The following is a 22,269-nucleotide window of genomic DNA, read 5'->3' as shown; positions in this document are numbered from 1 at the left end:
ATAACTACACAAGTAGATGAATCAAGCCTTTTAAACAGACCAATGCACTTCAGTGTATGTATAAGTGCAGACAGATATGGATAAATTTCATAACAAAACCATTTGTATCTGCTGAATGTTCTATTAGAGTAGTTAGGTGACCGCTCTATTAGAGTATCTCGATCTTCACCTCCAATGTTGATCTGGGCAGTGAATTACATTAGCTACTGTTTGGTACAATCTGAAAAATAAAAAATAGGTACACTAAATCTACACAATGTGTTTGTTAAGTTAAAACGTTACAGTAGAAGGAACGATAATAAAATAAACGATCTTGAGCATGCAGATCTTTACTCTCCGGTGCCATCTGTAAGCGGTGATCAGATGGAGTCCGTGGTACTAACATGTTCCAATATGCTAATCGACCGCCACTTCTACACCTATCTGCCAGCATGGAGAACAACTCGTTGGCTGCTTCTGGACTAGTGTATTCAAATATATCAGACAAATTAGCCTGTAAACACACTTCAAATACAAGTTATAGTAGGTTTTCAATATACCTTTGTAAAAGTTGCATTAGATTCAGAAAGGTAGGTTTCCACTGAGCCTGTATGCATTACTATCCGATCAACTAATCCCTGTGAGAATATTAATGACAAAGTTAACTCTTTATGACACACAACCTTTAGTTTGTAGAATTCCTTTTCTCTAAGATACGGGGGACAAAAGTCCGGCTTTTCCAGAGGGTTATATCCACGATGGCCTCGTAAAAATAAACTCAAATAGTAGTTGTCTTTGATCGGTACACTCTTGCACACGTAATTGAGCCTACTCCAAAAATGGTCAACTACTTCATCCTCTTTGACATATTTTAATTGTGAAGATGACCTTCCACTTGTCTGGGACTTTGTGCTACTAAATTCTCTTTAATATAATACATACATCAACAGATAAATCAATGTAGATGACCATGATCCCTTACTTCAGTGTCTGCTGTAATTCAGCAGGAAATTTACTGAAGGCTGCTTGCTGCTCTTCAAGTGTAGAAGCATCAAATAGAGCGTCTATCACTGCATCAGACATTATCTTAGGTAGGAATGTAGAGTGAAATGACCAGAAATATTTGTCTAGCCGGCCACACACACAGAGCTGTTGCTCAATGAGGTCAACATTGGAGTCCCAATAATCCTATACAACATAACATGATTTCTTCCAATAGGTTTTGGCTGCTTTACTTGAGTATACATGTAAACACAAAATAGGCAATTATGATGATATACATAAGTGGTCTGTGATGTGACTTCTGGAGTGTATTGATCCTTGCAATGACTCACTCATTACTCATGATAGGAACAGTGGATACCATATATATTAACTGTTTTGGAGTAAGTGTAGCGTATAGCCTAAATATTTTGAGGGGGAAATTTTTCGCTGATTTAATGGTTTTGGGGGTTAACAGTGAAAATTTTATCCTTGAAATATACCTCTATATGTCTAATACAGTGAGAGTGTCACAATGGTAACATTGCTCAACTTCGAAAAATTTGCCTCTCAAAATATTTTACTAATGCACAAATAGTTAGCTAGATCATAAAGTTAAAATGTTATGCTTCATAAATGCCAGTCCTTGAACTTGCAGTGTTTTACAATGTTTTCTAAGTATGTGAAAAGAACAACATCATAGTAGGATCGATGCACAATCATCTGAATGCTAAAAGTGGCTGCTCTATATGAGAATATTGCTACAGGTGTGTGCTCTATTAGAGTAATTGAATCATTCTGTATATACCACCACTGCAAGTGCAATGTGGAAATAATACTGTAGAATGAGGACGTGGGCGAGAGACTAATACACCATTAGGTAAAGCCAAGTACTGGATTCAGCTCAAGATCACACCAGAGTGCTGTTTTTTTCATAATGTACAAGCATGGCAGTGTTTTTTCTGGTTTAAAGCGCTTTCTGGTCATCTTCGTTTGGAGCGTTCATTTTGTAGACTCAAACAGTGTTGGTTTTCAGCCATCAAACAATCCTATATAGTACAAGTTTTGTTATAAAACAAACATATAGCATTGTTTTGGCTACTTCTGGCGATTTAAAATGTTATGTACGTGATCAACAATGCCGTACTTTCTGCACACAGTGCAGCATTTCCTTTCAGTGCTGTATAGAACCCTCTTATTCACTTGATCTTTACCCATGCAAGTGCTTAAAGTAAATAAATGGCTTTAATTATCTGAATAACCTTTGTGATCACTGGCACTAGGTGGTTGAATAATGTAAATCTAGAGAATACTTTGTACACAATGCGTCCCACCTGTCAGAATTCCCACTGCAAATTTCATTTCTGTCAGGGCATTACCTGATCTATAGATGTGCAAAATTCAGTTCCTGCATAGCACCCGCTTGTCTGTTGTGCATACGTGCATGTGTGTTGTGTGTGTTGTGTGTGCCATCACAGATAGCTAATCACCATTGGTATACACAGAATATAACCACCTTAACTGGTAAGTCTGTTTACCACACTAAAATATAAGTATTAGGTGACAATAGGCATATGCCCAAAGTACTGGACTTAAGTACTTAAGTCAAATAAAACCACTCACCCTTGTAGGAGTAGACAGCAAAGTCCTGATGTCCTCATACAATGCTACTCTAATTATAGCCTGCCACATAACACAGCACACACTAGAACTTGTTTACCTTTCATTGGGCTGTCCAGGAATCTCTCCAAGAAGACACAGGAACTCCTTATGGTTTAGCTTTGTGATGGCTGCTATTTTTAACTCCAACAAAGAATTCTGAGCAGGGCTCATATCAATTGCAACTAAAAGCAATTACAGAAAACAGCACATATATATGGCATTGGTAAATTCTCATGATCAAAAATTTCCATGCACATGTAAAATGAAAGACAGTGGAAGGATTTAGGGGTTTCTGAGGTTTCCAGTAACTAGTCAAGTACATTTGGTATTGATTTGCAAAGGTATCATCAAAGGTTCAGAACGAAACAGTCTATTAGAACAGTCACATTTTGAGAAGTTGGTTTACCTGTACCAACACAATAAATCTCAGACCTGAAATGTTTCCTGGGCACATTATCTGGAGCAGGCTAAAGAGTCAAGAGGTAGAGCTATGTGAAAACATATTAACATACATGGATGTCATTCTGGGGACATGCCCCTCAGCACCAGAATGTCAGCTTAAAGATTGTTACCAGATTCTATCTTGGAATACACAATTTTCAAAATTTCCTGGGGGCTATACAGACTCCCTAGATTTAAGCGTACACACAACAGAAAATATGGAAACCTGTCTGGAGTTACCCTTGGAACCTGGTCACCTTCAAATTGAATTTTTTTTTAAACAGGAGGCTATGTTAGACAAGTTTCTTATTTGGGGAAGTTAAAGTCATTCACTAGAGAAGTGGTCTCTCTATACAAGTGGCCACTAAGAGAGCGTCCAAGTTTATTCAGACATCAATATAATTGTCTATATATATATAATTATACGCATTGAATTTTGGTGCAACTATATGATAGAGAATGTGGTTTAATAATGGTCTGTCTGGACCTCACGTAAGCTACCAGAGGCAATCCTGAACATCACCATGGTAACTGTACTCCTGCTTTGAGTAGTTAGTATCGAAGGATTGATAATTTGGTAGCTATTTCCTGACAAATACCATACAAAGTCTAAAAATTCCTTTCCACATTAGTAAAGCTAACAATGAGATGTATTGAAAACAGAAACCACTTGAAGTCAAATAGGTATTACACAACAACAGAATAAAACTGTATAGCTAGAAAAGAATTTAGATAAACACTTTTATGTGATGTATTTGAAATATTTAGACTATGTAGTGAGTGATTAGGGTTGCTACTTTGGTAACTTGTATCTTCTTTCCTTGATCTCATGTGAAGCTATTTCATTGCATACAAGAATGGTGTTGGTTATTAGGATAACTGAGAATTCGATCTATTAATAGCTGACAGCACAAAACAGATACCTCCTTAATAGTGACTAAATATTCTGTATCAACTGCTCACACATAATGGCTGGATATGAAAACATGTAAGTGCAGCATATAGTTTCTAAAATTGAGCACTGAGATCCAAAGGGTAGCAAGTTTTTCAGTTAGGCATTGGAAGTAGCACACTAGATCATATGCATGTGTGTGTTTGTGTTGCTTTGCTTGCTTTGTGTAATATGTATGGGTGTACGTGCATGTGTGCAGTGGCCGTGGAGTGTGTCAGGGAGTCTGCTATCTATGAGAACACAGCTTGCACCTCTACCCACACAACAACACACACACACACACACACTTACTTACCTATGCTCTTTGGTTCTTCTAGCAGTAAGGACAGGATATTATCTCCAGAACTGTAACAGCCACATGTACACAGTACTTAAACAATACAGCAATACCTCGTAATGGATATGATATCGTCGTCTGGTTTAATCTGTAGTGCTTTGCTCAGTACCCTATGGTCCTCCCATACTCTGCTGTACCTGATGACGCTTAGGTCTAACGAACGAGCAACTTCACTACGTTCAACACGGGCTTCAGCGCGTCCTTCAGAGGTCATATTGCAGTATTGCTCTATCACAAAGCAGATCCGAGACGTGATGACGAGTTATATAATGTTGATTTCTCTCCAAGCAGATATACGGTCTCATTCACGAAGGGGATAACCAGCAGGAGGGAGTTATAAGCGCTTGTGGGATTCTTTTCTTCTAATTGATAAACGCCTCGTGATGATAATGGTGTCTATTCTCGTGTCTGTTACAAGAACCAGGATAGCCTTCTAGTCTTTAAAGATTATGACATTATTAAATATCTATACGATGAAATTGTGACTTTGTTAGTTAGATTTCTGTATCTCCTAGCTATTACGCGCTGTGGTTTACACTCGGGTTTACAATAAATGCAGCGCGTAAGATAGGCTATGTCGGTGACCATTTCGTGTGGAATATTGACAGGTTAATAGAAGGTAGCAGGCTGAGTTAATGCACGTTTACTGCACCGTTTTTCCTCTTGTGCAGTTAGTGACAGGTGTTTTGCTCAAGAAGCAAAAGATGAGAGTGGACCCAACCTTAAAAGGATATTATCAGAGGAAGCCAAGTGAGTACCGCAACTATGAAACAAGCAGTTGCATTTTGTGACCTTTGTTTCAGAATAAACAGCAGTGACATCATTACTACGATAGTGCCAGATGACATAATTCGTATACAGGTGTGTATGTGTGCTCAGTGTAGCTTAAAAAGAGAACACTTTAAAACATGGATACCTTGATAATCACTAGTCGATTCTTAGATGCACATACAATTAGATGCCTGAAATCACTGTGTGTGTGTGTGTGTGTGTGTGTGTGTGTGTGTGTGTGTGTGTGTGTGTGTGTGTGTGTGTGTGTGTGTGTGTGTGTGTGTGTGTGTGTGTGTGTGTGTGTGTGTGTGTGTGTGTGTGTGTGTGTGTGTGTGTGTGTGTGTGTGTGTGTGTGTGTGTGTGTGTGTGTGTGTGTGTGTGTGTGTGTGTGTGTGGATAGTAATTCCACCCTAGGGCGTCTTAGTGGACTGGTGTGACCGTAAGAAACTGTCTCTAATCCTAACAACAGGTGGAACAGGTTTTGCTACTAGAGATGTGACCCCTGAGGCAAGTTATAATTCGTTGTAGTCTTCTACCAACCATGTCTAATAGTAGCCAAAACAGTTGAAATTTTTTAATCAACATAATTATTATGAAATTGTTTAAGTTTAGCATATTTAATTCTTTGGGAGATATTCCACAGTGATTAGAGACAATATTTTACTGTATAGGCTACAAAGCATCTTATTGATAAGGAGGCACCTGGCCTAGTTGTTGCCATGATAAGCTCATCTCTACAAGTCACACCAATGGCAATGCTCTCCAGGTAGTGTTGGTGTTCTGACCTTTCAGGTTCTGTTTGAACACTTGCTACTTGCAGAGGTAATTGGGTTTATGCAATACACAAGTGTTAAAATGGAAGCTGAAAAGTCTGCAAAATAATGTTTTGGTGTTATGGTGTGTGCTACATGGACAGACCTGTTTGTGGTATCAGGAAGTCTACACTCATTGTTAATTTGCCTGGTAGTGTCAAGGGCTCACAGGTGTGTGTTAGGTCTTTATTTCCATTTTATGTATCTGTGTGTTCTTGTGCATGTTCTTATAAAGGAATGTCTTCGTTGCATCCTTCCTGCTCTTCCACATGCATTAGGTACAGCCAGTGTTGTGCTCTCTATTTCATGACAGTTAAATTATGTGTTTTCAGACTTGCTGACTAGTAACACTTCTGCTGTTGCCACGACACACAGTACACTTGCTAGTGGACAACACAAGTGTCCCCATCAACATAAACTTGCTACAGCATCTCACGACCGCAGTACAGTTATTTCTCTAAGCTAGTATAGCATGTGTCATTTATATATGCAGGTAGAGAGGATTTTCATAAAGTGGCACTACGTGCTCGAAAGTCACCATATCCTATGCTACCAGTTGAAGAAGCTATGAGAATTATTATGGACCATACATCAGTACTGCCATCAATAGAGTTACCATTACATGGTACAGCAGGAGCCTATTCTGTCCATAAAGAACACTTTGGGGCTAACATGTATTGATCACAATTTTTTTCATTAAATTGTGACAAGTTCAACACCAATGTGTTCTTTCTACTTTGATTTTTTCTTTGTTAACTCTTTCGTAATTCTCTGCAGATGCTCTGGGTCATGTGATAACTGATGATGTTCATGCTACCCAGCCCCTCCCACCTTTTCCTGCATCCATCAAAGATGGGTATGCTGTGATTGGTGGGTGTGGCTAGCTATTTTGCAAACCATTGCTGTAACACATACTTCTTATGCAGCATCAGATGGGACTGGTACAAGAACTGTCCTTGATCCAGTGACTGCTGGGGATAAGGTACGTACCTTCTTAGTTGCTTGCTTATGATGAGACTTGTTCTTCTTTTTTGCTAGCCTGACAAAGTGACTGTTGTTAGTGGTACTTGTTGTCGAATTACTACTGGAGCTCCATTGCCGTCAGGTGCTGATGCAGTTGTCCAAGTTGAAGATACTGAACTGGTTAAAAGTAGTGAAGATGTGAGCTGAAATGATAAACAGTGAACCTCTTTATAATGGGAACTTTGCATCTGTAAGTTTTGGCCCATTTCTGTTACAAAAAAGTAGAGGTAATTATGTTGTTCTACTATGGAGGTTTCTAAAAGAGGTTTCACTGCAATAGACTGAAACACCATTAAAATCTTGTGTACACAGGGAACTATTGAACTTTCAGTGAAGATGCTACGTGCTGTTGACATTGGCACTGACATAAGGCCTATTGGCTGTGATATTTCAGTGGGGCAGAGAGTGTTAGAGTCTGGGACAATATTGGGACCATCGGAACTTGGGTTACTAGCTGCTGTTGGTGTGAACCAGACAAAAGTGAATTCCCGACCGGTGGTAGCAGTGCTGTCTACTGGAAATGAGGTTTAGTGAATTGTGTTGCATTTTTGTGATGTTTTCAATAGCTACAAGAGCCTGGAGAGCTACCAAAACCAGGCCATGTCTATGACAGTAATAGAGTTCTTTTGCTATCATCTCTTAAAGAGTATGGGTTTGTGGCAAAAGACATGGGAATTGCTAAAGACAGGTAAATATGTTTGTCTACATTTTTTTTGTTTGTTTTCAGCCATGATATTATGTAGTTATGAGTTTCTGAAGGAATCATTGACATCTGCTTTGTCACAAAGTGACATTGTGGTGACTTCAGGAGGTGTATCAATGGGTGAAAAGGTGCCACAGATTTGTTGTTGACTTTTACCTTCTGTTGGTATAATTTCAGGATCTGTTGAAGCCAATCCTTGAGGAACTTGGTGGTGAGATACTGTTTGGTAGGGTATTTATGAAGCCAGGGTATGTTTTTGTATGTGTATATGTATGTACGTACATATTTATGTATGCATGTCTGTCATAGTAAACCAACTACGTTTGTCCAAGTTCCTTTTGGAGGGAAAACAAAGCTAGTCTTTGCTCTTCCAGGTAACTGGATATTTTTTATTTACGTATGTTACATCAGTCATGGCAGGCAACCCTGTATCATGTGCTGTTACTTTTCAACTCTTTATGGTACCATGTTTGCGGAAGATGTCTGGTTGGAAATGCCCCCACCACAACAAAATCGCTGTGAAGGTGACAACAGATTAATACGTAATTCTTAAGTCATGTCTACATCATCTCCTTTTTAGCTGGGATTCGACATATCCCTGGACCAGAGACCTGAATACCAAAGGGCTGTACTGCAGTGGAAAGATAATGGAGAAATTCCACTAGTTGCTACTACAGGTATACAACAAAGCAGTCGTCTGCTGAGCATGTCCAACGCGAACTGTCTTCTTCAGCTTCCATCCAGAGACGAGAAGCATAGTAAACTTAGTGTTGGAGAAATGGTGAATGCATTACTGTTAAAACATTTGTAATTGCATATGTGAATTAGAAATCAGTCTTAAATTAAAAGTACACCTACTCAATTGTTTTGAAACTGATTTATATGCTCTATTTGGACCACTCAGGTGCAATAACAGTGTTCATACATCTTTTCAAATGTACATTATCACTTTCCTGATCACATGTACTGTATGGTGCACTGCGCCCCCTCCCCCACCAGGTCCTCCTAATAAACAAGTCACTACATAATAAAGTCACCTGTCCTCACTTTGAAGCAGCTCACATAGCCACAAAGCACTTACACTTTTCTAATATGTAATACAACTGCATGCATGGCTTACAACAGTCTTTGACCAGGAAGTATAACGTAGAGCAGTTGTCTAGATTTATAGCTAATTTTAATCTGTGCACAAATGAATTATAAACATAGTGAACATAAATAAAATATTTCCTAAATAATAGTAATTCCTAATTAGATCGCTGTTTGTTTATCAACCTAGTAATTGTCACAACAGTAGCAAATGTTGCAGCATTCACTGGGAACGCTCTCACCAGCGTTGGCAGTAGTCCCTTGTAGAATCCACGGATTCCGTCCCGATAGTATGTCTTCCTAATGCAGTCCACCATTCCTTTATATTCAACACCAGTAACACTGTCTCCCTGAAGTCTTGACTTTACCACATCAAATGGAAAACTTATAAGCCAGCAAGCTTGTCCTGCTAGCCCTCCGCCAATGAGGAGTGTTAACGGTCCAACTTCACTAATGTCTATGTTATAGAAGTCAGCTGACTGTCGACAGCAGAAGTCAAAGGTTAAAAAGTAAGCACCAAATGAAGGAGTTTCTCTGCCTATGGTAGGGATAATTCCACGACAGAGCCCTCTAATCCCTTCATTCTTGTAAATCTTTTTACAGCAGTCCCACGAACTTCTATAATACTTGTGAGCTGTAGGTGAACTTTCATGCCCAGAATATTCAATGAAGTATTCTCTCTCTCCTATTCCTTGCATCTGCATACGGAGCTTGATCAGCTCTGCAGTGCTTGTAAGTGGTGATGCAGCCAAACCTCCCATCGCACCACCAATAAATGTATTGAGCATCTGAGGCCTGGCTTTTCCTCCTTGAAGCCAGTACATTACCTGACCATGTACGCCAAATACAACTGCATTGATGCCACCAGCAGATATGATCGGTGATACAACACCTTTGTACAGTCCTGCAAACTGCAGAAAAAAATGTATTAAGTGCTGCTATAATGTACCAGCATGCAATACGCTTACTGACTCTGTCTTTACGATGTCCAAAAAACAGTGCAACATTCCACGGTATCTCGTCTCTATGCCAGATATTCCCTGCATCTGTAGACGAACCTGAATCAATAAATGGAGTATTACGTTCAGTTTTTAATAAAGTATGATCTGTCTAACCTTGACAGTGTCAAATGGATGTCCTACAATAATCCCAGCTGCACCTGGTAAAGAACAATCAACAATTAAATATAAAATTTGATTACATAGCTACAGAAAACTCACAGCTATCAATAATTGGCACCAGTGTTGCTGCCACGAGCACGGTAACCAATTTCACAAGCATGTGTCATGGCAACCATGCACATGTCCCCATAGCAACCAGCTGGTATTTTACAAGAAAACTGGGAGGTGTTAAGAACAGGGGCCTGTTTTCACAGAACTAAATACTTTAGACCTCCACCCCGACAATGTACTTTAAGTGCTTGTACCCCAGTGATAATTTTGCAATCTAAACGAAATGTATATCGTAGGACAACTAAATAAACATTCACAGCATTAATGCTACTGACTTTACCCAAGCTTAACAGATTCAGATAGTGATATTCAAACCACATCCTTCACATCACTTGGTAAGGTGTAAATTTCAGGATATGAATATCAAGGCTCTTAGGTGTCATGGTCCATCACAACACGACCAACCACTTCTCCCTGTCCAAAACAAGTAGTTGTTGTTGTCCATAGTCAGTGCTAATTGTCAAATATTTTACTTAAAGTTATTTATGGAAACAGTATCTTTTGGCTGTAGGTGCAGGTGTTTAAAAGTGATATTAATAATAGAATAATTTAATATGGTGAAAATAAATAAATTTCTATAATTTACAGTTTATTAATCAGTCTGGTAATCATCACTACAACAGCAAATGTGGCAGCATTGACTGGGAAAGCTCTCACTAGAGATGGTAGTAGTCCTTTGTAGAAGCCACGAATTCCTTCTTGATGGTACGTCTTTCTAAAGCAATCTACCATTCCTTTGTATTCAACACCAGTTACTCCATCACTTTGAAGTCTTGACTTTACAACATCAAGCGGAAAGCAGAGAAACCAACCAATTTGGCCACTGAGCCCTCCACTAAGGAGAACCGTTATGGGTCCAACTTCACTAACATCAATGTTATAATAGTCAGCTGAACAAATGCAGAAATAATCAAAGATTAAAAAGTAAGCGCCAAATCCTGGTGTTTCTCTCCAAAAGGTGCACACTAATCCACGAGAAAGTCCTCGGATGCCTTCACTCTTGTAGATTTTTCTAAAACAGTCCCATGAGCTTTTGTAGTATTTGTGAGCTGTAGGTGAACTCTCATGTCCGGCATATTCAATGAAGTACTCTCTCTCTCCTATTCCCTGCATCTGCATACGGAGCTTGATCAGCTCTGTTGGGCTTGTAACGAATGTTGCAACAAAACCTCCTAAACTTCCACCAATAAATGTATTAAATAACTTTGGTCTAGTTTCTTCCCCTTGTAGTTTGTACATTATGCTACCATGTACGCCAAACACAATTGCATTGACACCACCAGCGCCAATAACCGGAGATACAACACCTTTGTACAGCCCTGCTAGCTAAAGAGACAAAAGAAGAAGATAGGTAAGGCAATGAAGGCAGCAATCACATACTGATTCTGTTTTTGCAATATCCCAAAAACAGTGGAACATCCCACGATATCTTGATTCTACACCAGCTATTCCTTGTGTCTGCAGGCGAACCTAAACTGACAGAATTTAATTTACCACACCACCTATTGGTGTTATTTTAACCTTGACTGTATCAAAGGGGTGACCGACTATAATTCCAGCAGAACCTGGTGTAATAAAAGAGATAAAGAAAGTCAATATTGTTGGTGGTGATATAATCAGTATTCTGGGTGCTATATCATACAGTACAGTAGTACTGTATATTAGGGATCATGGTGGTTTGAGCTTTCTTGCCCAACAATATCACCCAAAACAACAGCCTCACTTCTCTTTTGTAACAGCTCGGCAGTACCTGTTAGGCATAGCCAAGCCCATAAATGTCTTCAAAGTGACACTACACCATTCCAACAAACTTCTATATTTCTATTTAACAGAAGTTTGTGCTGACTGACTAACTAACTAACTAACAGGTGCCTCAGCCAAGCATAACTTGACAATGGATAAGACAACAGACTTGGTTTCTTCACTGTTCAATATTGCTTCGTCCCAAGACATGCCTTTTCACCAACCACAGTAAATACAATGCACACATCATGGATCATCCATCGTCCTCCTTTGTGACCCAGTTCTTTTCGTTGACAATGCAAGGTGTTGATTCACAATAGTGCAATATGGTTTCCCTATCACCACTCTACATTTTAACTAGAATCCTCATGCTATACTGAATCTAGTGATATGAAAAAGATCATGTAATAATAAAATGGCCAACAACATTCACGTTAAACAAGGTTCCAGTGACAACAATGTCCGTCATTCATTGCAGTACTCTTTAGCAAAAAAACAACAACACTGTTTTACACATCATTGTAGTGGGAGGCTGTATTCCGCGGAATATGGAATAGCGGAACTACGGAATAAGTGAAAATCACATTCTAAATATTTTGTTATTGTTTATAGCCTCTATAATGTTTTAATATACATTCCTCACCTCGTAGAGAACACAATCACGATGGCACCGATCCTCGGGGCGATCTTTAAATAGGATATGTACAAAGATATTCACTCTAGAACAATCTAACTAACTGTTCAATACACTTCACTACACAATCGCTAGAAAACTAGAAGTTCTTTATGCTATACTTGCTCATACCAGCTGTCACACACGAGCAGCTAGCTAGCTAACTGGCCGAATAGTTTAGGACAAAACAATCCACGCCCTAGGTAGCTACCCTGCATGCATGGAATAATCTGACCTTTCTTATAACTCTGTTACCACTTCCTAAAGTGTTTCAAATAAATTCGGAGGATAATACTGCTTTCAGTTCCCAACATCAGAGCTCCAACCTCGGCTCTAACACTTCGTATATAACTCTAATAAATTCAGGCAATTACTCGTGTGTGACAGCTGGTATGAGTAAGTATAGCACAAAAAACTTCTAGTTTTCTAGCGATTATGTAGTGAAGTGTATTTGACGGTAGTTTAGCTTAGTTAGATTGTTTCAGAGTGAATATCTTTGTACATATCCTATTTAAAGATCGCCCAGAGGATCGGTGCCATCGTGTTTGTGTTCTCTACGAGGTGAGGAATGTATATTAAAACGTTATAGAGGCTATAAACAATAACAAAATATTTAGAATGTGATTTTCGCTTATTCCGTAATTCTGCTATTTCGCTATTCCATATTCCGCGGAATACAGACTCCCCATTGTAGTGTATGAAATAAGTTTTCATATCATGTCATGCATAAGAATAATCCATTATAGAGTCACAGAAGGTAAGCACTCTGTCCATAATATGCATTCTTCCATGCCTTGAACAAACACACTCACACATCATGAAAACAAGAGCCAATTTTAAGGGTGAATCGCCAAGATACAATTATTCCAGGTGCTATGGTGCTATGGTCAACATAATAAGAGGAATGATCAGTTGTCTAACTATGTGCTACAGTAATTTGCCTGATCAATTTCATGCAGTTATCAAGGAATGTCTCGCACACAGATATATGACCAATGTGCATTGTAACGTAACAAACTGCTGTACCACAGTAGCATATAAGAATTAGGATGTAATTTTTGGTGGGTTCTCACTTTCCATTATTTTCATATGAGGAGGTTGGTAATGTGATAGCTCTATGCTGTACTGCTACGTGTAATTGTACAACCAAATATGATGCTTACATTAATAAGAAGTGCGCATGTAATAGTTGTAACATGGGCATGAGGGCTTTGCTTGATATGTATGCCCGACTGCCTGAGGGCAAAGGGCATACATATCAGGCAAAGCCCAAATGCCCGTGTTACAGCTAATATGTAACACTTGTTAGGCTGATAGCCTATGCAGGGCGATCAACCACCCAAGTCAATACGAGTGCAGCCACTGGATGTATTATATATGCACACCTAAAATTTTCGATTATGGGTCAGCACCTAGTACGTTCTGGTTACGTTCGGTTATAATAAACGGACATATCCTAGAGATATCACGAAGAATTTCCGTTACGCGAGTTTAATGTTTTAATCAGTACTATTGAATCGTTTATGGGAAAACTACGCAGTTCACTAAAGGCCTAGACAGGTAAGCTTGCTTGTAGAGTGGTTACTCCGTGCAGAGTAGTAGCTTCGTGATGGGGGCGTGTCCGTATTCGAAAACTTGTGGAAACGATTGAATGAATAAGCTATAGCACTAGTTTTCACCTTAGTTCAAATCGTAGGATGGCGAGGATAACAAAATGCTTTCCGTTTGAGTGGTTTTCATAGTGAAATCCAAGTCGTGCATCCTAATCACATGAGTATTAATTGATCCCCACAATTGATTTCGTCTATATAATCACTGCCAGGTTGTAGCCCCCAGTCTACATTTCGTATGTAGCCTGGCTAGCTGGGCTACATACGAAATGTAGCCTGGGCGGCTCCTTTGATCTGAGGTGTGAAAGTGTTACATAATTTAATGTAGCATTTGTTTCTGCCACAGTGTTAGGTGGTTGAAAGTAGAGCTGTAGTTTTTATCAATGTTAATTCGCACATTAGAATACTTTATATCAGTACTGAGGTGTCAGGGTTGAGTGGAAACTTTTCTTTGAGTTACAGTGTCTAAATTATTTTGACCACATTGAAACATCACGAGAAATCACCTATGCAAAAATTATTCCTTTGAAAAACCATATACTGTATATGGGTATGTGTGGTTTAGGTAACATGTTTTGGTGGTTATTAAACTGCTAATTGGTTAAGATAAGTGCTTTTAATGGTCCATTGTGCAATTGCCTTTGTAACAAGAGTTAATAATGTGGTGTTAAAAACAGCACAGCAATATTAGCTACCAGTTGCATTTTTATGAAACAGTGCGAGTGAGTTATTTTATTAGAAACAAATCACATTGTTTGCAAGTTGCGATTTATACTTAAAACATAGGCATTTTGATGGTGCAAACATTTGTAACGACATGTAATTCCAAACGATACAAGGACACTTCTCCTTAGCTACGACTCCCTTTAATTCTCATAAATAATTCTGTCGTCTGCGTCCCGCGCATGCGCAAGCAGACTATACAATACATACCGGGGTTTTCAAGTCCGTTGTCCTATGTATTTTGGCGCATGCGCTTAGCAGTGCGAAAGAAATGGCAGATTCAAGTGAGATCAGGTAACTGTGTGTGCCCTATTATGATGGATGATTGTAAATGTGATAAAACTATTACTCACTGTGTTGTTGTGACTCCTTTATCACCCGTGAATGGCCCTTCGGTTAGTAGGTTTTTAGCGCATGCGCAATTATAATAGGACAACGGACTTGAAAACCCCGGTACATACATAATATATACACTGTATATACTAGGGTTACCGAGTCAGTTCATTACACATTCATATAGCACGTTTGTAGGTGTCTAGTGATAAAACCGAAAAGTACCTTACATAGTAACACATGGCATTAATTGAAGTTGATTACGAGATGCGTTGCGTGACACTTAAACTATTAACACACTGTATGATTCCTCACCACCAATGCATCCGGCAAAGACATCCGTGGCCATCGTACACTTTGAGATACACTTCTACCTCAACTTCTACCGCGCATCAAGGCCCGACCGACCAAGCCCATTCACCACCCACAGAATTCGGTTAGAAAGACGTGGGCGGGAAGTTGTGATTCTAATTAATTCGGTTGGCCGCGATGTTGAAGTTCGTCTTGTTAGTCAATAAGCAAGGCCAGACGAGACTGTCTCAATATTATGAGTATTCAGCTGTGGAAGAGAGAGTGATAACGGAGGCCGATATAATCAGAAAATGCTTAGCCAGAACCGACGAGCAGGTTTGTGGGTGCTGTCTCATATGTATCGTGGCGCATCACCTATGCTGTAAAGTTCTTCCTTTTCAAATTATACTCTGGTGAATCGGTTTAAAAGATTTGACTGGCCTTCCCGCAGACCCCACAAGTACAAGGAATTTAAAAGTTCGTTAATGACCTAAAGCATAGATATACTAACCCCAGGTACCTGGGGTTAGTATATCTATGCTTAAAGGTCATGTACCTGCACATTAATACCCATGACTGAAGTAGGAATTAAATGCCCACTGGTATATCTGCAAGTGTAGGCGACCTCCCTTGTTTCATTCACTGCTGTATGTTCGGAATAAAATTCTTGAGCATAATTAGCTATTAGGCCACTCCAAATAATTTTTCTGTTTCCTGTCCACCACTTGCGTCTGGTTACTGTCATCTCTAAATGTTCCATTATTCTGTATTCTTCCATTATTTTCCTCCACATTCTGTACAGGCTCAGTGTCTTGTTACAGTGTCAGCAGTGCGGCACAAATTCATGCTAGTGTTATTTTTTAGGCTTAAAAAGAAGGTACAAGCTTAAGCATACTTTTATGCAGCTTTTTTATAATTGTGCTAGGCAAATAATGGCTTGAAAAGCTGTAATAGAAATGGATTGCCTGCCAAGCCTGAGTCTAGAACAGGAAACAGGGCATTTATTTGGAGTGGCCTTAATGGTGCACTCATGTGTACTGCAGCATTCCAAACACAGAACAGTATGAGATAAGCACCTCAGCAATCAGTTGTAAGCGTAATAGTAAAGATATCACCTGCTACCATGAATCAACACCTCGTGCTGTAAACAAAACACCATAAAGAAATTACACAATGAGTGATATCCGCAATGACGTTTCTTGACGTTGCGTGAATTATCGGTGATGTCACAAAACAAAATGGCCGCCGTAGTGTGGGGACTTTGTACATGGAGGTATTGGGCGAGATGGCGTTTCCCTATGATAGTGTTTATAAATTCCAATAAGGGCAAAGGTGAGGCTTATAGTATATAATACAATACAAATAAGCCTATCTGTGTACGAATTTAAAATTTTCGGTCTGCTTTCCTAGTTGGAGCGCGTTTTGTACTGTCATGGTGTGTGTACTACTTCTTACCTTTATTATCTTGTGGTTCCATGTGTAAAAAAACTACAGACAACATTCATTTCGAATACTGTGTGCCAAAGTCTCTAAAGCCCCCACACTAACACGACCATTTTGTCAATTATGACATCAAAAATTGTAATCGACACGTCAAAAAACGTCATTGCGGATATTGACAGGTAAGTTTATAATGTGTTTTGTACATACCGCAGTATGTCAAAGGGTAGACACCTGTCAAGCTGAAGCAACGTCTAGCAGTGAAAAATCATGCCTGTAGAGCTTTAGCTGTTGCATGTGAGGCTGTTGCATGTGAGTTATGTTTGTCTGAAGACAGGCAGGCAGATAGTCAGTCAGTAGAAAATTCTTAATTTACAAAAATTAGAAATGTATCAATTTATTTTTGGCGGCTCTGAAGAGACTTTTACCTGAGATACTACGGTCAGTACATTCAATGTAAGAGTAGTGGTCTATATGGACCTCAGAAACTGAAGAGGTTTAATGTACAATGTCCTTTACATGGAGGGTCGGAGGTTCCACTGTGCTACAACACAAAGTACATATAAACGTGAAAATACACAAGAAAACTACAAAGTAATTACAAATAAGAAGGTTGCAATGATGATGATACAGCCTAAGGATGAACTCTTTCTAGTATACTACTTATAATGATTGAATTTCATAATAGGTGTAAGTTTGGAGGGAAACGTTTGTGTTGTATATTGCATATACGTATGTTTGACATTGTGTATGCACACACACAACACACACACACACACACACACACACACACACATTCATCCACAATAACTCTCCTAGTGTTCTTTTATGGAGTACAAGAACTACAAGGTGATCTATAGAAGATACGCTTCACTATATTTCATCATTGCAGCAGATAACACTGAGGTTGGTGTTCTCATTTATCGTGTCTTGTTGGAGTTTTCATTTTAGAATGAATTAAGCATCCTGGAGTTCATACATAACATTGTAGAAGCTTTTGACCGATACTTTGAGAGTGTGGTAAGCTACAATATGTTTTGTCCATGTTCATTTTCATCGTGTTTCTGTTTTTATTGATTTCTGTTTCTTCCTCCTTCCAGTGTGAGTTGGATGTATCCTTTTTAATGATCTCTGATTTGTTCACAACATTTTATCACTTAACACTGTTCAGATAATGTTCAACATTGATAAGGCTCACATGATCATCGATGAGATGATAATGAATGGTTATGTCACAGAAACTAACAAGAACAGAGCACTTGCACCCATTGTAGTACTCGATAAAGCCACTGCTAAGCAATGAAAGATTATATATATATTTATATATTTCAATAAAATGATTGTCATGAATGCTCTACTAGACTACACATATAAATTTTGCTGTATGAGGAGTAGGTAATGAGCTAAAATTGTCTATGAAGTTTCCCATATTCATCTTTCAAGATAAATTGTGACCGGATTTCACATAACAAGGCTTCCACACACACAAAATCAAACTTACGTTTTTACCAGAAATGGATTGCTGGCCTAATACACTATCACATTCCACACTGTACTTCCTTCAGGACTGGCAAGTCTGGTTTCTGTGGCAGCTTTCTTCCGACCCTGTCAAAGCCACGAGTGGGAGATTGGCGCCATTGAATGGCCATGGCTTTGTGATAATGGTGTGTAGTGAGCTGGGACTTCACAGAGAGCTCACCAATAGTGTTCTCGGTCAATTTGGAGTGATTTGAGGGCCATGGAGAGCCCAAACTTGGCCTCTGGATTCCAATCGTCTTCTTACTCCATTTTATACCCGTAGAGCCCAAACTTGGCCTCTGGATTCCAATCGTCTTCTTACTCCATTTTATACCCGTATATTACCCCCACCCTCCCACCCTATTACTATCACCTGTGATATTATTACCCACTCGAGAAAAGCTGCCCAAAACAGGGCCAATTTTGGGTATCAGAAATGTATACACCCACTCAGTGATAGCTAGTAAATAGATGCATACTTGGTGCAAATTTTGTTTGCACAGCTGTAGGCACTGGGAAGTTATTACACAATGATTACTTAAAATCGCCACATCTCCTAACGAAGTTTTGTGCGTCGAAGCCGGGTTTTGTCAAATTCAGTCACAATTAGAGTTCAAATATCTCCGTAAAATTCAGTAATTCTAGAATTAGTAAGTCCGTAAATTTTCGCTACATATTTTCGATTGTCAAATTTCATCTTTCAAACTGCACCAAATTTCAGGGCAATATTTCATCTTGCTTTCAGAGGTGATCTACGAAATTTCAGGTCGTTACCTACTCCTTGTTGCTGTCGTATCGTCAAGCTGGGAATTGTGCTTGAAAAATCGTGTAATAATATCCTGAATGCAAAGAGATGCTGGTAAGCAGAACTTGTTCCTAGACCTTTTCCTTCAGCGTGGCGCTTATTGATTAGATATTATAGCGAGCCCCGAGGGAAAGTGCATGGCCATGCGCTACTGACACTGTGACGTCCACAAGATGCTCAATCGCGAGTCTGAACCTTGAGCGAGACCTAAAAACTGCATACCGCACATTGAAAGTGATCTAGCTGTCCCGGTTAGCATTGGGCGATATATCGATATTATATCGTATCGTTTGATTTTTTGCTGATATCGAAAAGTATCGATATATATTTCAAAACTCGATATTTCGATACGATACATCACGTGATCTGATTTAATTTTAAAATGTCTATTTTAGCTTATTTAATAGTTAATTGTAGCTTTCCATTACCTTCAGCAATTTTCTAATTACTGTTACTCTTGTGTATGTGGACAGGAAATCCCCATTGTGTATAGCCATAGCTACCTAATATCATATTATGTGAAAACTAGCAATTTATACGTGCAAATTAATGTTACAATATCGTATCGAAAAGTATCAATATCGGTCAATTTTAGTCAATATCGTATCGATATCGTATCGTTCTGAAAATCCTGGTATCGCCCATCACTAGTCCCGGTGCGAAGCCAATCAATGGTGAGTGTTGTGTAGCTACGTGGTTTTAGTGTTAGTTGTTGGTTGAATATTGTGATGGAGTTCAGGTATTTGTCATGTTTTATAGGCTTTATACTATTCACAGCACCAGTGGTCATTATTTTATTGTATGGCGCTGGATATTCAGATTCGGAAGTAGGCTTTTTGTCCCGTGGTAACGGAGTTGGTATCTTGGCATCTAAGTTTTCACAGCTACTGCTAAGCAATAGAGCTACTTACAAAGGATATGTATTGGGTTGGCATTATTATGAAGAACAAACTAAAGCAGCCAAAAACATGCTTAGTTTACAATATTGGGCTGCTAGTATTGAGTTTGCTGTGGTGGAGCCATTTATGCATAATTCTTACTTTGCTGCAAAACCATTTTTCAGTGAAGGAGAGTCACTGAGATTTAGTGATTACTTTGACATAAATATCTGGAATTGTCATATTATCAGGAATGGATTTGCAAAGCCACTAGTACCATGGGAGGAGTTTATTGAATAGGCTTCTCACAAGTTAATTGTAGTTTACATTACAATGAATTCCCCCAGCCATGTTACTACAGTCACAGAGAATATACCAGAAGGATCTGCAAGAGGGTTCAGAGATGAACTTCTAAGCCCTTTTGGATTCACTGTAGTAAGAAGAATACATTTTTCATTCTTTGTAGGATCACAGCTAAAAGTTGATGATTTTAATGATAAAATTTTTGGCAATTACAATCCAGCCAGTGTTTCGGTGTTATTTACATTTGTTCCAGAGCTAGGATCAATGTAGAACAGAAAATCAAGGTTCCTTCCAATTTCATTTCATGGTTGCAGCCCAGCCAACGTGTAATCAAAGACAGCAAAAAATATGTTGGAACTTATTTAGAAGGAAAGCAGTATGTGGGCATTCAACTAAGAACACATAAAATAGCACTTGGTATTAAAAAAGAAAAACCTGAAGGCATCAGTGGCCCAGAATTTTTTGAAAACTATTTAAGGAAATGCACAAAAGCAATTGGAAATCTTTTGTTAAAGATTCCTGGTAAACATTTCTTACCAGTTGACATTGGAACATTTGATGATCCAAAACAACACGACCACATGGATAATGACGGACTGTCTCGAACATTGAATTATTTCGTTAGTGCATTTTATGATGCAAAATGGGATGCAAAACAGTGGGAAGAAAGTTTTATTAATATCACAGGTGGAATTACTGACAACGGATACATTGCTTCCGTACAAAAACTGATAGTGTCAAATGCATCTTATTTGGTTACAGCTGGTGGCGGAAGTTTTCAAGCTTCCTTAAAGGCCAATCACGAGAAGATGACAACAGAAAACGATACCATGTTTACAGTTTGCAGATATGATAACATCAAAGAATTGCTATAGCTAGTGATCACTGTTGTACATAAAGTTTGCATTATTTAGAGCTGCATGCTTGAATACAGACCACACAATGATGCATATATACACTAAGATAACAGACATGTCATTATCTAGCTGATTCACAGTCGAAGCTCTAAATGATGATGTATACATAGCTACCATAGTGATGTTTGGGGCTACCCATATTCAATTGTAAGTGGCATGACATTAGAGATCATCCATTATTTTCAGCAGTTCCACAAGAGTACAGAGAGTATATTATATGTTAGAGGGTAAATTTACCCGCATGTATGCTTTTTTGAGAAACAGTCTTAGTAGCACTGTAAGAAAATCACAGTATAGGGATAATTATATAGTATTAAAGTTGGTGGAAGCTGAGTCAGTGCAGCTGATGATTGCTTTGGGGGATAGTTAGAGAAGTAGATATACACAAGGCTCCAAATAGTCAATATTCTGTTAATGCCACAAATCAGAGGCAGATGCAGCAAGGAAAGCCAACACTGATTATATACAGTATAATCAACCTTAATAGTATGGTGTTGGGTAGGGGGAGGGAGTAGTAGTACTCTCAGCTTGTGAGTTTCTCTATATGATTGTATGTTATGGATGATGCCTTAGTAGGAGTTAGCATAAGTGAATAAGTAGAAGGTATAATGCTTTGGCTGTATAGATTGCAGAACTATAAAGGTTTCCAAATACAAACAGTATGTGCAGTCATATGAAAAATCTTACACTACACAAGAAACCTTACTCTGTAATAGAAACAGAATCCATGCCACATTGCAGCTATACAGGACAGGTTAAATAAGCCCAATAAAAAGTTGACCATAACAGAGACCATATCATTGTAGACTTTTCAGTGCCGGATTGCATGATTAATGTTAGTGATACTGCTGATACACTGTTATACTGGTAGCCCATTGGCACTCCTGCCTGCACGAAGTTTGATAATCTGATTGCCATGTTGATAGAGAATATAGCTTTCCACACTTGTATAGTTTTGAGCCTGGGTATCATCACTTTAGCATTGTCTTCATTCCATGTTTGAGCTAGGGAGTTAAGCAGCGGATCTTTACTGAGACTTCCAATAAAATTATT

The 22,269-nt window shown here is 38.8% G+C and overlaps 4 protein-coding genes across 7 annotated transcripts; 2 read left to right on the top strand and 2 right to left on the bottom strand.

The window, feature by feature from the left end:
* Positions 1 to 170: 170 nt before the first annotated feature.
* On the bottom strand, positions 171 to 4,710 carry LOC136237231 (uncharacterized). Its single transcript, XM_066027558.1, has 8 exons — positions 4,406 to 4,710; positions 4,311 to 4,360; positions 2,681 to 2,804; positions 2,584 to 2,632; positions 962 to 1,167; positions 663 to 903; positions 540 to 617; positions 171 to 493 (listed from the first exon to the last, which is right to left on the bottom strand). The coding sequence occupies exons 1-8, from the start codon at positions 4,564 to 4,566 to the stop codon at positions 266 to 268; spliced, it is 1,137 nt and encodes a 378-aa protein (XP_065883630.1). The 5' UTR covers positions 4,567 to 4,710; the 3' UTR covers positions 171 to 265.
* On the top strand, positions 4,703 to 8,523 carry LOC136237230 (gephyrin-like). Of its 2 annotated transcripts, XM_066027556.1 has the most exons (20): positions 4,703 to 4,960; positions 5,024 to 5,102; positions 5,156 to 5,213; positions 5,538 to 5,630; positions 5,795 to 5,889; positions 6,040 to 6,106; positions 6,171 to 6,213; positions 6,268 to 6,378; positions 6,429 to 6,560; positions 6,713 to 6,805; positions 6,862 to 6,917; positions 6,974 to 7,096; positions 7,271 to 7,483; positions 7,525 to 7,646; positions 7,702 to 7,789; positions 7,839 to 7,909; positions 7,971 to 8,035; positions 8,082 to 8,185; positions 8,242 to 8,338; positions 8,395 to 8,523. In XM_066027556.1, exons 1-20 carry the CDS (start codon positions 4,927 to 4,929, stop codon positions 8,418 to 8,420), a joined length of 1,770 nt encoding a protein of 589 aa, XP_065883628.1. In that variant the 5' UTR covers positions 4,703 to 4,926; the 3' UTR covers positions 8,421 to 8,523. The 2 variants fall into 2 exon arrangements, with proteins under 2 accessions (XP_065883628.1, XP_065883627.1); XM_066027555.1 differs by having other exon boundaries at positions 8,242 to 8,523.
* A 293-nt stretch (positions 8,524 to 8,816) lies between these two features.
* On the bottom strand, positions 8,817 to 15,833 carry LOC136237232 (mitochondrial basic amino acids transporter-like). 2 transcript variants are annotated; one of them, XM_066027559.1, is made up of 4 exons: positions 15,380 to 15,537; positions 9,866 to 9,909; positions 9,719 to 9,808; positions 8,817 to 9,661 (listed from the first exon to the last, which is right to left on the bottom strand). In XM_066027559.1, the coding sequence occupies exons 1-4, from the start codon at positions 15,411 to 15,413 to the stop codon at positions 8,909 to 8,911; spliced, it is 921 nt and encodes a 306-aa protein (XP_065883631.1). In that variant the 5' UTR covers positions 15,414 to 15,537; the 3' UTR covers positions 8,817 to 8,908. The 2 variants fall into 2 exon arrangements, with proteins under 2 accessions (XP_065883631.1, XP_065883632.1); XM_066027560.1 differs by lacking the exons at positions 8,817 to 9,661; positions 9,719 to 9,808; positions 9,866 to 9,909 and adding exons at positions 10,430 to 11,308; positions 11,363 to 11,452; positions 11,504 to 11,547 and having other exon boundaries at positions 15,380 to 15,833.
* Positions 15,503 to 18,145, top strand: LOC136237233 (uncharacterized). Of its 2 annotated transcripts, XM_066027561.1 has the most exons (5): positions 15,503 to 15,691; positions 17,615 to 17,701; positions 17,747 to 17,815; positions 17,896 to 17,907; positions 17,967 to 18,145. In XM_066027561.1, the coding sequence occupies exons 1-5, from the start codon at positions 15,554 to 15,556 to the stop codon at positions 18,096 to 18,098; spliced, it is 438 nt and encodes a 145-aa protein (XP_065883633.1). In that variant the 5' UTR covers positions 15,503 to 15,553; the 3' UTR covers positions 18,099 to 18,145. The 2 variants fall into 2 exon arrangements, with proteins under 2 accessions (XP_065883633.1, XP_065883634.1); XM_066027562.1 differs by lacking the exon at positions 17,896 to 17,907.
* Positions 18,146 to 22,269: the final 4,124 nt, after the last annotated feature.

The sequence above is a fragment of the Dysidea avara genome, chromosome 10, assembly GCF_963678975.1.
Source record: "Dysidea avara chromosome 10, odDysAvar1.4, whole genome shotgun sequence".
Classification (NCBI taxonomy): domain Eukaryota; kingdom Metazoa; phylum Porifera; class Demospongiae; order Dictyoceratida; family Dysideidae; genus Dysidea; species Dysidea avara.
The sequence above is the reverse complement of the archived record's forward strand: the minus strand, read 5'-3'. Positions and strand labels throughout refer to the sequence as shown.